Source organism: Microtus oregoni, unplaced genomic scaffold (assembly GCF_018167655.1).
Source record: "Microtus oregoni isolate MIOR12 unplaced genomic scaffold, Mior012 000006F_ref0000085, whole genome shotgun sequence".
NCBI classification, from domain to species: domain Eukaryota; kingdom Metazoa; phylum Chordata; class Mammalia; order Rodentia; family Cricetidae; genus Microtus; species Microtus oregoni.
Window position 1 is genome coordinate 16618506 of NW_024543065.1, and position 15105 is coordinate 16633610.

The 15105-nt window shown below is 37.8% G+C and overlaps 1 protein-coding gene across 1 annotated transcript in view; it reads left to right on the plus strand.

Moving 5' to 3' along the window:
- Positions 1-15105, plus strand: part of Tbc1d32 (TBC1 domain family member 32) — a 284344-nt gene that overhangs the window by 241251 nt on the left and 27988 nt on the right. The window contains exon 30 of the mRNA XM_041653588.1: positions 13746-13815. Within this exon, the coding sequence (XP_041509522.1) occupies positions 13746-13815 (70 nt within the window). The remainder of the gene's footprint in view (positions 1-13745; positions 13816-15105) is intronic.

The following is a 15105-nucleotide window of genomic DNA, read 5'->3' on the forward strand; positions in this document are numbered from 1 at the left end:
GCAGTGGTGCTTTTAATTTCTGAGTCATCACTCCTGCACCTAAAATATGACTGTCTGTGAGGCAGCAGAGCTGAAAGAGAAGGGTAATTGTACCACCAAGATGTGGAAACAGTAACACCTTTTCCCTTCAAAGCTTGGACTAAAGGTGTTTGCGGTTGCTCGCTCACAGGTACTGAATGTATAGGGCTGAGAAGTAAGCACAACTGCAGTTTGGAAAATAAGCAAAAGCACCTGCAGGCTCGCTGGGAAGGAATGGGAGAGCAGAGGGCATGTTGCACGCTGTACTCTTGGGGTGGTGAGTTCTGGGACGCTAGGATATACACAGCAGGGTTTCCATAAGCAGCCATGCAGTAAAGGTTCCACCAACCATGGGTTTGTCCTCCAGTGCAGAAAGTCTTTACTCTTCTGAAAAGTTATTCATTTGCACACTGTCAGTCAAGTATGAGGCAGAAAAGACTTACTTTCTTAAAAGAAATTCCAGCTATATCTGCTTGCTTCATAAGCCCAAAATAGAAGAGAATGCACCCTGAGAATGAGAGACTACAGTCCATATTAAGTTATTTTCGTCGTTATTCTACTTTCAGAGTATATTGATAGCTAAAATGGTTATTTTAAATATTTTTATATGAAACTAAGACATTAGTTTGATACATTGTTAACTAAAAGGCCTTAAGCATGATGTCATTGGACAATCCCTCTTCTATGTTTTAGACTTTGCCACACGAATGTATGCCCACGTGATCCAGAAGAGGGCATCAGATTTCTGAGAGCTGAAGGTACAGGCTGTTGTGAGCCGCCAAGCATGGGTGTTGGGACTAGGGCTCTTTGGCTGAGTCTAACATCTGGAGCTGAGCTTTCTGTTGACACTCATTGAGATTTATTTTGGGGACGTTCCTTACTCAGTGCCAGATGCCTGTTATGTCTTCTGTATTCGCTTGTGCATATCAGTAAATGTTATTCTTCAGAATTCCATGAAGACTTTCATTTCACTTTATTTTCTTGTTGAGGAAGTTGCTTATAGCCCAGAGTGGTCTTGACTGGAATCTTTCTGCCTCAGACTCCTACTTACTGGAATTGCAGAAATGCATCATCCCACACCTGATTCAAGATACCTATTTTTTAATCATACATTTTCTTATTGATTTTGCCATTTCTTTCTTAAAATTTTGTTTCTAAAGATTTTGATTCTTGTTCAATAAATGGCATTTAATCCAGGATTGTACATGAAAGTCTCCTTTATAGGAACTTTTATAGGCCAATATTCATGTTCTTTTACAAAGGTGTCCAATATGTGTCAAATACAAGTCAATAACTGAAGCTTTTTCTTTAATGCGTGTTCTGAAACCATTTCTTTTTTGGGGGAGGGGCTTCTTCATCCCTGTATTGAAGACTTTTTTTAAGGAAAAAAATAAATGTAGAAAAAAACATTTTGGTAGGATTTTATTCATATCAAAGTTTTTTAAAAAATCTTTCCACAATAATACTTTAAAAATAATCAAGGAGTTGTTCATTTTGATATACTCCACACCCACTTAAAACTCATTTAAAATGCCTTTTGAGGTTAATTATAACCTTCATTAAAGTAAAAAGTGTGTAATAAATATTACTGTCCATTTGTACCCGTATCTCAATTTTACATGTGTAGAATGTGAATCTCAACTTTAAGCCCTAGAAATAACTATGTAGATGTCTAACAGTAAAACAACCAAAGATTCCCCCTTTGTAATTGAATCCACGTCTCTGCAGTAGAGCTTGTGACTCTTTACTGTTAGAGAGCTCATCAGAGAGTGTTGATGCACAACCATAACTGGGGGTTGTTATCTTTGGACATGGCAGGTTTTGTTGCTTGTTTTTTTTTTTGTTTTTTTTTTTTACATGAATATACAGTTATAAACATCCAGGACAGAAATAGAACTCAGAAGTAAATTATTCAGCCAGTGAAAAGTCAAGGACTTCTCTCTGTACAAACAAGCCCCCTTTTAGTTGAAACACCTTAACTGCATAAGGAGGGAATGACAGAATGTGATCCTCATGTAGCATTTGGTGGCTTAGTCACTTGAGGCAACATCTGTCACCTTGTTCCTTAACTGCATTTTCCTCTCCTGATATGAGATTCCCGTCTGTATGCTGTGAATATGTTTAATTGCCATTGGTTACTAAAGAAGCTGCTTTCAGCCACTGGCTTAACAGAATAGAGCTAGATGGGAAAATTAAACTGAATGCTGGGAGAAAATAGGTGGATGTTGACTGGTCCTGCAGTCATTCAGTCCTAAAGAAACACACAGAGGTCTACATTAATTATAAACTGATTGGCCCATTAGCTCAGGCTTCTTATTAACTCTTATAACTTATAGTAGCCCATAATTCTTATTTGTGTTAGCCATGTGGCTTGGTACCTTTTTTGGCGAGGCAGTCACATCTTTCTTGCTCTGTGTCTGGCTTCCTCTCTGTGTCCGGGTGACAAGTGCAGACTGACTCTCTTCCCAGAATTCGCTTTTTCTCCTTGCCCCGCCTCTGTTTCCTGCCTGGTCACCTTGCTTCTACTTCCTGCCTGGGTACTGGCATTTTATTAAAATTCAATTGATAGGGTACAGCACTTTACACCCCCCCCATTTTTTTACAACAAGAACTGTGAAGGGAATCTCCTTTGTTTAGCTTTTCTACTGACCATTATCCATAACAACTTGTAGCCAGCATTCTAAACAAAGGCAAACATCCATAGGTGGAGTTGGAGAAAAGCCCCACTGGAGACAAATGGAACTTTACCCCTTAAAGCCACAGCCATTGGCAATACACAGATTAATGGAGATGTGTTAGTTTAGGATATAAGAGCTAGCTAAAAATATGCTTAAGCTATTAGCCAAACAGTATTGCAAATAATATCATTTCTGTGTGACTGTTTCATGTCTGGGAAGCCGGGACCAAAAAAGCAGCCTCTGCCAACACTCTCCATTCATATGGAGGCCTTGGTGGGATTCACCGTGACCCATAGAATACAAGCTTGGGGAGCCCACTGCAAACTTTCTCCTGTTAAGATAGCTGTCCAAAGAAGTAGAGGTAGTGAATACCTGTAATCCGAGCACTCAGGAGGCTGTGAAGCAGGAGTTTTTGTGGGGCCTCAGTGTTAGCCCAGTCTACACAATTGGGTCCTGCTTCAAACTGGTGTAAAAACATTGTATTTTCCAGAGGGAAAGCGTTAGCATTATTTCAAGTGTCAGTGAAGGAGAAGTTTTATTTCTCATGCTGGGTAAAGCAGTTCTACGTATACTAGAATTTCAAGGGTTGTGAGGGTTGTGTAACTTAGAGCTATTATGGAAATCGTATTATTGTCACTGTATCACATGATCGTTGGCAAGCAATCTGTTCATGATTAGCACATATGATCACAATTTAATTTTATATTTTAAATCTCACATACTCAGTTTTATTTTCACAAGACAACTTAAATCTTTGCCAAATCAGACATTGTTACCCACAGCACAGCACTAAAACTTTACATTATTTAAATGTAGAAAGCTAAAACATAGTGCATCATAAAAATAAACCTTAGGTGCACAAATCATAAAAATGTTCCTAGTTTCTACATGGGCCTAACCTGATTACACTGTAGTAAGTATACATATGAATGTACTTAACTTATGGCTAAATTAGAAAAAAAACCACATTATCAACTGAAAATTGGAAATTATAGTTAATATATAAATAATGATAGTTTTAAAAGTTGACCCTAAAACTATTGAAGTGAAGTGTGTATGTATACAATATGTATGGGTGTGTATATACACACAAATATGTATGTTTATATGTATTTATCTATACATACATGCGTGCATATGCATGTGTTTGTTTATGTGTGTTTGGTACCAAGTAATGGAAATGGAAATCAAGCTTTTACCCCTGCCAGAAAAGGATTGGAAATTAGCTCACATATAGAGCAGAGTCGAGCCTAGCACTGCCACCTTACCTCCCTTTCCGAGAGATGTGTTTCCTGCTACCAGAGACCTGATGGTTCCTTACAGCTTCATGGCATACAAGAGCTGGAAATCTTTAGAGATGCCGATGAATAACTCCCCTTGCTGTGATCTGTTGTTGCCACAGATTGATCATCTATTACCGGAAGAGTGGAGCTCATCATCTCTTCCACTAAAAGTGTATCTACCAACTCAGTGAGAATTATAAATAACAAGAATGCTAAGCTATATGAACTACAACCTAATTGCTGTCATTAGAGACAAATAAACTGTACAAATGCAACTCAGTTATACTTTAAGGGGAAATTAACCCAGCATATTAGAGAAGGGGATTCTATTTTGAGTTATATCTGTTTCTATGGTATGGGGGCCCACATGTTCTCACATGAAGGGAGGTCAGGAGACAGTTTTAACGGAGTAGGCTCTCCCTTCTTCCCTTTACTTGGGTTCCAATCTCAGATTCTCCAGATTGTGCTATGACTACTAAATCTACTGAACCATCTCAACATTGCCTCCCCCTTTAAGTATTCATTCTTATTTCTATTTTTATTTTATTTTCTTGTAAGAAAATGGCCACTCCAGGTGTGGGGAGTATCCAGTCTAGTTTTTAAGGACTGGAGTGGTTCCTGTGGCATGCAACTCTCAGGGACTCATGCCATGAATTGCACAGGCAGACCAGGGGAATTAGTTGCTCTCATTGCAGACAGTGAAGATCAATAGTTGCTGGTCTACAGAGTCTGTTATTCAATAGCAATGACGTTTAATTTGTTCTTGTCCATCTCTGAAGATCTAAAGTCTACTCATATTTCAAGATTCAGTATAAATGCCACTTCTTAAGCTGCTAGAAGTAATCTCTTCCTCTTTGGAGTGTTCATACAGTGGTTTATCTGTACCATTCTTCTTCCGCTGAGAGCTTTGAAACACCTTTATCAGTTACCTGTTTACACATTTTATCTCTGACACTACATGGAAAGTTCCTTCAGTGTATGATATTTCATTTTATCATTTGTCCCTATGACTTCTTCACAGTGTTCCTCACTTTATCAGAAATGATTTATTACAAGGAGTGAGTGAGTCTGCAGTTGAACTAGATTACATCAGTAGTTTGAGATATACCAACATGCAATGCTCAGAAAACTCCAATAATACTAGGACTCAGAAAATCTCGCTTTTCTTCCTCCCTGCCTCTGTTTGATTTGTGAATGATCCCCTTCACACGATTCATTTCTGTGTCTGGATACTATGCTTTCTTCAGGGAGAAGTAGAGGATTTCTGCTCATTTTTGAACATTACCCACCTATGCATTTGTTTACATTCACTTGCTCAGTATGTCCAAGAACCAAACCAAACGTTCAGTTTCTCTTGTCTGATGCGCCACACAACCCCTTTTCTACTTTTGAGAGGTGATCATGATACTTTTTTGTGGGGATGTTTTAATAAATATTCATTTCTTTTTAAGTTGTTTTTATTGAGCGATTTTTTTCTGCTTCCCTTCCTTTCTCCCCCTCCCCTTCTACCCTCTTCCATGGTTCCCATGCTCCCAAATTACTCAGGTGATCTGGTCTTTTTCTACTTCCCATGTAGAGTAGATCCATGTATGTCTCTCTTAGGGTCCTCTTTGTTGTCTAGGTTCTCTGAAATAATAAAGTGGCTTTATGTCTAAAAGCGACTTATGAGTGAGTATATATTATATTTGTTTTTCTGGGTCTGTTACCACACTCAATATGATGTTTTCTAGATCCATCCATTGACTGCTAATTTAGTGTATCATTTTTTCCCACTATGTAGTATTTCTTTGTGTAAATGGATCACACCTTCTTTATCCATTCTTTGGTTGAGGGGCATTTAGGTTCTTTCTAGGTTCTGACTATGACAAATAATGTTGCTGTGAACATAGTTAATCACCCTTGTGGTATAATTGAACATGTTTTGGGTATATACCCAAAAGTGGAATTGCTGGGTATTGAGGTAGGTTGCTTCCTAGTTTTCTGAGAAATCGCCTTACTGATTTCCAAAGTGACTGAATCAGTTTGCACTCCCACCAGCAATGGAGGAGTGTTTTCTTTACTCTACATCCTCTCCAGCATACGTTGTCATCAGTGACTTTGATCTTAGCCATTCTGACAGGTGTAAAATGGAATCTCAGAGTTGTTTTGATTTTCATTTCTCTGATGGCTAAGGATGTTGAACATTTCCTTAAGTGTCTTTTAGCCATTTTAGATTTCTCTGTTGAGAGTTCTCTGTTTAGGCCAGTACTTCATTTTTTATTGGATTATTTGTTCTTTTGATGATCAATTCCTTTAATTCTTTGTATATTTTGGAGATCAGCCCTCTGTCTGGTGTGGGGTTGGTGAAGTTCTTTTCCCATTCTATAGGCTGCTGTTTAGTCTTCCTGACCATGTTCTTTGCTTTACAGAAGCTTCTCAGTTTCAGGAGGTCCCATTTATTAATTGTTTCTCTCAGTGTCTGTGCTACTGGGGTTTATATTTAGAAAGTGGTCTTCTGTTCCAGTACATTCAAGTGTATTTCCCACTTTCTCTTCTCTAAGGTTCAGTGTAGCTGGCTGTATGTGGAGGTCTTTGATCCATTTTGACTTGAGTTTTGTGCATGATAATAGATATGAATCTATTTTCATTCTTCTACATGTTGATAACTGGTTATGCCATCACCACTTGTTAAATATGCTTTCTGTTTTATATTTTTTGCTTCTTTATCAAAAATCAGGTGTTTGAGATTTGTGGATTAATATCTGGGTCTTCTATTCAGTTATATTGGTCCTCCTGTCTGTTTTTATGCCAATACCAGGCTGTTTTCAGTACTGTAGCTCTGTAGTAGTGTTTGAAGTCAGGGGTTGTGATTCTTCCAGAAGTTCCTTTATTGTACAGAATTGTATTGGCTATCCTGGGTTTTTTACTTTTCCATATGCAGTAGAGTGTTATTCTTTCAAGGACTGTGAAGAATTTTGCTGGGATTTTGATAGGCATTGCATTTAATCTGTAGATTGCTTTTGGCAAGAGTGCCATTACTATGTTAATTCTACCTACCCAAAAGCATGCGACAGCTTCCATTTTCTGGTATCATGTTCTTTAATTTCTTTGTTCAAGATTTAAAGTTCTTGTCACACAGGTCTTCCACTTGTTTGGTTAGAGTTATTCCAAGATACTTTATGATATTTGTGGCTATTGTGAAGCATGATGTTCCTCTGATTTCTTTCTCAACTCATTTATCATCTGTGTAAATGAGGACTAGCTACTGAGTTTTTGAGTTAATCTTGTATCCTGCTACATTACTGAAGGTGTTTATGAGGTTTAGAAGTTCCTTGGTAGAAGTTTTGGGGTTTCTTATGTAAACCATCATGCCATCAGCAAATAGTGAGAGTTTGACTTCTTTTCTGGTTTGTACCCCTTTGATTTCCTTTTGTTGTCTTATTGCACTAGCTAGAACCTCAAGTACCATATTGAATATATATGGAGAGAGTAGACAACCTTGTCTTGTTCCTGATTTCAATTTTTTTTTTAATTTTTTATTGAGAAAAAAAAAAGTTTCCGCCTCCTCCCAGCCTCCCATTTCCCTCCCCCTCCTCCCACCCTTCTCCCCCTTCCCCCACTCCTCTCCCCCTCCCTCTCCAGTCCAAAGAGCAGTCAGGGTTCCCTGCCCTGTGGAAAGTCCAAGGTCCTCCTCCCTCCGTTCATGTCTAGGAAGGTGAACATCCAAACTGGCTAGGCTCCCACAAAGCCAGAACATGAAGTAGGATCAAAACCCCGTGCCATTGTCTTTGGCTTCTCATCAACCCTCATTGTTTGCCATGTTCAGAGAGTCCGGTTTTATTCCATGCTTTTTCAGTCACAGTCCAGCTGGCCTTGGTGAGCTCCCAATAGATCAGCCCCACTGTCTCAGTGGGTGGGTGCACCCCTCGTGGTCCTGACTTCCTTGCTCATCTTCTCCCTCCTTCCGCTCCTCATTGGGACCTTGGGAGCTCAGTCCAGTGCTCCAGTGTTGGTCTCTGTCTCTATCTCCATCCATCACCAGATCAAGGTTCTATGGTGATATGCAAGATATTTGTCAGTATTGCTATAGGATAGGGCTACGCTGCGGTAAAAAACCAATGACTTCTCGAATTTTGCATGCAAATGGATGGAAATGGAAAACACTATCCTGGGTGAGGTAACCCAGACCCAAAAGGATGAACATGGGATGTACTCACTCATAATTGGATTCTAGCCATAAATAAAGGTCATGGAGTCTATAATTGGTGATCCTAAAGAAGCTAAATAAGAAGGTGAACCCAAAGAAAAAACATATAATTATCCTGGCTATGGGAAGTAGACAAAATTGCCAGGGAAAAAATTGGGATCTTGGGGGGTGGGGTGGGGTGGGAAGGGGGTAAGGGAAGATAGGGAAAGAAAAATGAGAAGGGGAGGATGGGGGGAACTTGGGGAAACAGGATGATTGGGATAAAGGAAGGTTGGATAGGGGAGCAGGGAAGCACAAATCTTAGTTAAGGGACCCACCTTAGGGTTAGTAAGAGACTTGAACCTAGAGTGGCTCCCAGGAGCCCAAGGCGATGTCCCCAGTTAGCCCTTTGGGCAGCTGAGGATAAGAAACCTGAAATGACTCTATCCTATAGCAATACTGACGAATATCTTGTTCCTGATTTCAATGGGATCACTTTAGATTTCTCTCCATTTAGTTTGATGTTGGCTGCTGGCTTGCTGTATATTGCCTTTATTGTGTTTATGCATGTTCCTTGTATCCATGCTCTAAGACCTTTATTATGAAGGGGCGTTGGATTTTGTATAATGCTTTTTCAGCATCTAATGAGATGATAATGGGTTTTTTTCAGTTTGTTTATTTGTTGGATTACATTGATTTGCATATCTGGGATGAAGCTTACTTGGTCATGGTGAATGATTTTTCTGATGTTTTCTTGAATTCGGTTTGCTTGTATTTTAATATTTTTGCATCAATGTTCATGAGTGAGTTTGGTATGCAATTCTCTTTCTTAGTAATGTCTTTGTGTGGTTTGTGTGTCAGGGTAATTATAGCCTCGTGAAAAGAGTTTGGCAATGTTCCTTCTGTTTCTATTGTGTGGAACAATTTGAGGAGTATTGGAGTGAGTTTGCCTCTGAAAAATCTTATAGAATTCTGTGCTGAAACCATCTGGTCTTGGGCCTTTTTGGTTGGGAGACTTTTGATGATTGTTTTTAGTTATTTAGCAGTTATAGGTCTATTTGATTTGCTTATCTGGTCTTGCTTTAATTTTGGTAAGTGATATTTATCCAGAAAATTGTTCATTTCCTTTAAGTTTTCCAATTTTGTCTATAATTTTGAGTACAAGTTTTAGAAGTATGACCTGATGATTCTCTTGATTTCCTTCATGTCTATTATGTTCCCCTTTTCATTTCTGATTTTGTTAATTTGGATATTCTCTCTCTGCCTTTTGTTAGTTTAGATAAAGTTTGTCTATTTTGTTGATTTTCTCAAAAAACCAACTCTTTGTCTCATTGATTCTTTGTATTGTTTTCTTTGTTTCTATTTTGTTGAATTCAGCTTTCAATTTGATTATTTCCTGCCATCTAGTCCTCCTGGGTGTGTTTGCTTCTTTTTGTTTTAGAGTTTACAGGTGTTCTGTTAACTCACTACTGTGAGATTTTTTCCAGCTTCTTTATGTAGGCATTTAGTGCTATGAACTTTCCTCTTAACACTGCTTTCAGTGTGTCCCATAAATTTGGGTATGTTGCATGGTCATTTTCATGGAATTTTAGGTCGTCTTTAATTTTTTTCCTTTATTTCTTCCTCAACCCATTGGTGATTTAGGTGAGCATTGTTTAATTTCCATGTTTGTGGGCATTCTGAAATTAGTGTTGCTTTTGAATTCTAATTATAAGCCATGGTGATTCAATAAGATACATGGGGTTATTCCATTTGTTTTTATCTATTGAGGTATGCTTTGTTACCTTGTATGTGGTCAGTTTTTGAGAAGTTCCATAAGGTGCTGAGAAGAAGGTGTATTCTTTTCTGTTTGGATGGAATGTTCTATAGATGTCTGTTAAGTCCATTTGAGTCATAACATCTGTTAGTTCCCTTATTTCTGTTAAGTTTCTATCTGGCAGACCTGGCCAGTAGCGAGAGTGGGGCGTTTAAGTCTCCCACTATGAGGGTGTAGGGTTTGGTGTATGATTTAAGCTTTAGAAGTTTTTTTTTTTTTTTCATATGAGGGTGTGTATTTGGGGAATAGATGTTCAGTATTGAGATTTCCTCTTGATGTATTTTTCCTGTGACTAATATGAAATGTCCTTTGTCTTTTTTTTTAATGAGGTAATATATGGTTTTATTGCTATTTTTATATTTTTAACTTTGAATGATAGCATTATCATCCAGATATCTGAGTTATTCAAAAAGATATCTGCACTCTAATCTTAGTGTCTTTCATTGTTGCAAGAAATGTAGTCTCCGTTGCATTTTTTCCATACTCATTTCTCACAGTGACACTCTCTGTTGAGTATCATTGTAATGTAGGTGGGTCTTCTGTCTATGTGTTACTTTCATTGGTCAAATAAAGAGACTGTCTTGGCCTTTGATAGGACAGCAGCTTAGATAGGCAGAGTAGAGAGAACAGAATGCTGGGAGTAGAGTCCTTACCAAGTTCTAACCTGAAAATTCATAGCAAAGATGCAATGTATAGTAGTGAGGCGAGCAGGCCTGCTTTTCGTCCCTTCTGGCTCCTGCACGGCTAGCTTAGCCCTGGAAATAATAACACGGAAACTGTATTCATTTAAACACTGCCTGGCCCATTAGTTTTAGCCTTGTATTGGCTAACTCTCACATCTTGTTTAAACCATTTCTAATAATCTGTGTACCACCACGAAGTGGTGGCTTACTGGGAAGATTCTAACCACTGTCCATCTTGGGTAGGAGAAGTCCTTTGTCTTTTTAGATTGAGGTCTATTTTGTTAGATATTAGGATGGCTACACCAGCTTGTGTCTTAGGTCCAATTGATTGGATAATTTTTTCTCAACCCTTTATTCTGAGGTGATGTCTATCTTTGAGGTTAAAGTATGGTTCTTACATGCAGCAGAAGGATGGATATTGTTTTCTTTTGTTTTTGTTTTTGTTTCTTTTTTTTTCGAGACAGTGTTTCTCTGTAGCTTTGGTGCCTGTCCTGGAAGTCTCTCGTAGACCTGGTTGGCCTCAAACTCACAGAGATCTGCCTTCCTCTGCTTTCCGAGTGTTAGGATTAAAGGCGTGGATTCATATCCAATCTGTTAGCCTGTGGGTTTTTTTTTGTTTTGTTTTTGTTTTTTGGTTTTTCGAGACAGGGTTTCTCTGTAGCTTTGGTGCAGCCTGTGTCTTTTTATAGGTAAGTTGAGTCCATTTATATTGAGGAATATCAATGGCCAGTGATTGCTAGTTCCTGTTAATTTAGTTTTTGAAGTTGGTGATATTATTGTGTGTGTTTTCCCCTTTGGGATTTGCTGCTGTGGGATAATCCATTCTCTGTGTTTTTGTGGATGTAGCTAACTTCCTTGGGTCCGAGATTTTATTCTAGTACTTTGTGTGTAGGACTGGGTTTATGGCTAGTTATTGGTTAAATGGTTCTGTCATGGAATATCTTGTTTTGTTCATCTATGGTGATTGAAAGTTTTGCTGGGTATAGCAGTCTCGACTGGCATCCATGGTCTCTTAATGTCTACATAACGCTTGATCAGGACCTTCTGACTTTCATTGTTTCCTTTGAGATGTCGGGTATAATTCTGATAGGTCTGCCTTTATATGTTACTTAACCATTTTCCTTAATGTTTTTTCTTTATTCTGTATGTTTAATGTTTTAATTATTATGTGGTGAGGTGACTTTTTTTTAATTGATCCAGTCTATTTGGTGTTCTATAAGCTTCTGGTATCTTCCTATGCATGTCTTGTTTTTAAGTTGGGAAAGTTTTATTCCATGATTTTGTTGAATGTTTTTTTCTGTGCTTTTGAGTTGGATTTCTTCTCCTTCTTCTATCCCTATTATTCTTAGGTTTGGTCCTTTCATAATGTCCTATATTTCCTGCATATTTTGTGTTTAGCTTTTGCTAGATTTAATGGTTTCTTTGACAGATGAGTCTATATCCTCTATTGTATCTTCAGCACTTGAGAGTCTCTCTTACATCTCTTGTATTCTGCTGTTCATGCTGCATTTGTGATTCCTGATCAATTTTCCATATTTTCCATTTCCAGACTTCCCTTGATTTGTGTTTTCTTTATTGTCTCTATTTTGGTTTTCAAGTCTTGAATTATTTCTTTCATTTGTTTGATTGCTTTTTTATTGGTTTTCTTTAAGGGAGTTGTTTTCTTCCAAATTTTTGTTTGTCTTTTCCTTCATTTATTTGAGGGAATTTTTCATTTCCTCTTTAAGGTCCTCAAACATTCTCCTGAAGTTAATTTTTAGGTCATTTTCTTCTGCTTCATCTATATTGGGGTGTTCAAGTCTTGCTATTGTAGGGCCATAGTTTTTTGTTGGTGTCATGTTTCTCTATGTGGTGTTGAGTGTGTTCTTATGTTGTCTACTCATCTTTTCCTCTGATTGGTGTAGTTGGGGCTGTGTCTCTGGGGTGATCACAATTCTTACTTCACAAAGGAAATCTGATCTGAAAGTGAACCCCATTAATTCAACCCAATGTAATATTACTCGGTAAAAGTTGACTATGGTCTGCTTTGAAGATGGTGAGTGTGGTGTTGACTATTGGACCCAGTGGCCAGTAGTCTACCATGGAACTATATATCTTAGCCCTTAAAGATTTAAAAAAATTTATGCTTTGTATACATCATACATTTATAAAATGTATTTTTATCATATCTATCTACATCCCTCCCTCCAGTTTTCTCAATTTGCCCCATCCTGGTTCCTTGTGAACATCATATCCTCTTTTTATTATTGTAACCAATAATCCCTCAAGTCCAATTAGTGCTGCCATGCCATATGTTCATGGGTGTGGGGCTATCTACTCAGGCATAAAGAACCTACCAGCAGCCATGTTCCCAAAAGAGAGCAACACACACACTCTCTCTCTCAGAAACCATCTACTGTAAATAGTTCCTTCACTAGGGGTGAAGCTTCATCTCTCATCACCCATCCATGCTAGAATCAGACTGGCTTGATCTAGTGAAGGTCCTGTGCAAGTAATCCTAGCTGCTGTGAAACGGTGAGTAAGTAGCCATGCCATGTCTGGAAGGCAGCACATACAATAGGGCTTACTGAAAGATTTCACCATGGATGACAGGAAGGAATATAGAGCCATGTTCACATATACCTAAGTGCTGCATGATGAAAACATATTTTTGATCACTTTTTAAATAATTTAGAGCTTTTTATATTTTGTTCATTTTTAGTGTTTTGCACCAAAGAACTACTCATTTTATATACTTTTTGGTTTCATTTTCTCTTGGAAGTAGGGTCTTATGTAGCCCAGGCTGGCCTTGAGCTTCCAGTATATCCACAGATGGCTTTGAAATCCTAATCCTCCTGCCTCTTGCTTCCCTGTGCTGGTAAGTATGTGTTCTACTACTCCCAGGTTTTAAATGATTTTTACAGGATAAAAGTTTCTGTAAAAAGTTTCCTGTTAATTTCTTTGAAACTGTAAGTGACAGCTCCTAAAAGAACAAATTCATCAGTGTTTTCAAAATTCACATTAAAATATGTAAAAATATTGCTTTCATCAATTTTCAATTAAGAGGTGATTATTATGCAGACTTTTCTACATTTTCATAGCTCCCTTTTCTATTGTTGTCAGCTACTGATGCAGATGTGAGGAATGAAAGTCTCTCTTCTGTGCAGCAGCTTGGCATTGAAGCGGCTGTCAGGTATGTGGGGAGGCGTCTCTCCTGTGCACCCCTGGAATTCATCTACCTGATGTGTGCTCAATAATATTTAACAACCAACTATTTTGTAGCCTTTAAATGCAGAGTCTCCCACTCAGAAAATAATAACGTTATCTTTGAGGATATTGGCACATGATTAAATTACCTCCGGCTGTAAATCAGTTACAGCTCATTACTATTCCAAAAGCTAATTAGTGTGTTCCTCTATGACTATCAGTTGTTTTCCACCAAAAAAAAAAATCAGCATTGCAAAAATCAAAATGCTATGGCACAGTTTTATATCTTTTAAAATACGGTTTGTTCTAGTTGTCAGGTCCCGATGAAGACAAACATACTTTAAGGACAGACTGAGAAGTTCAAATGAGTAAACCAAAACTGTCAGTTTGAGTTTTTAAAACTCATGAATTAATTTTCAAAAGAAGTGAGTACAGTACATCACGAACTGGATAATAACCTCCTTTTCTTTTGTTCTAAACAAACCTCATTTAATACGAGGTTCTTAACTATCGCATTGTAATTAGAGGGCCATTATTTGAATCATATTTAGGAAGGTACTTATGAGATTTATTAAATACTCGAGGCTTATATAAATGCCCATTGTGATGAAAATCATGACGTGGATTCTGGATCATCTACTTCTACCAGGGTAACTGTTTTGATTGTATTATGTGATTCCATATACATGTTTTAATAAGAGTATACTGTACTGCTCCATTTCCAATTAATTGAAACCTATAGATTATATAAGCAGCTTGGTCACATATTTTAATTCAATGTAGTTTCTTATTCATAGAAAGTAAATGGAAAATAATGCACAGTGGGATAGTGCAGCTACCATCCTGTGGAGTCATTGAGATAACAGCAGCAACAAAAACAATAAATGCACTAAACTGTTACCACTAAGAAGGAGAGTTCTGAAAATACAGACCAAGCAAGGTCTTAGGAAGCTGGAAATCAAACAAACAACATACCCATTTAGTGTATCTAAAATATAGGAACTTAGATAAGACTGAATTAGTTTTAGCTAATTATAAACTGCTGTTAGACCCATGTAAACACCAAGACATTTCAAGTTATGTTATAGTACTGTCCTAATCTTAACCCAGAATGTCCAAAGCCCTCTGATATCCAGATATTGGTAGAAGACCTCCACAGGAACTTCTTAACTTAACATCCTATAAACCTAAAACTCAGGAATCTGTGTTTTGGATTAATTTCCGAAAAACTTCTTACATGGTTCTCATCTGTAGTCTGCTGCCATTTTGTTTTCTC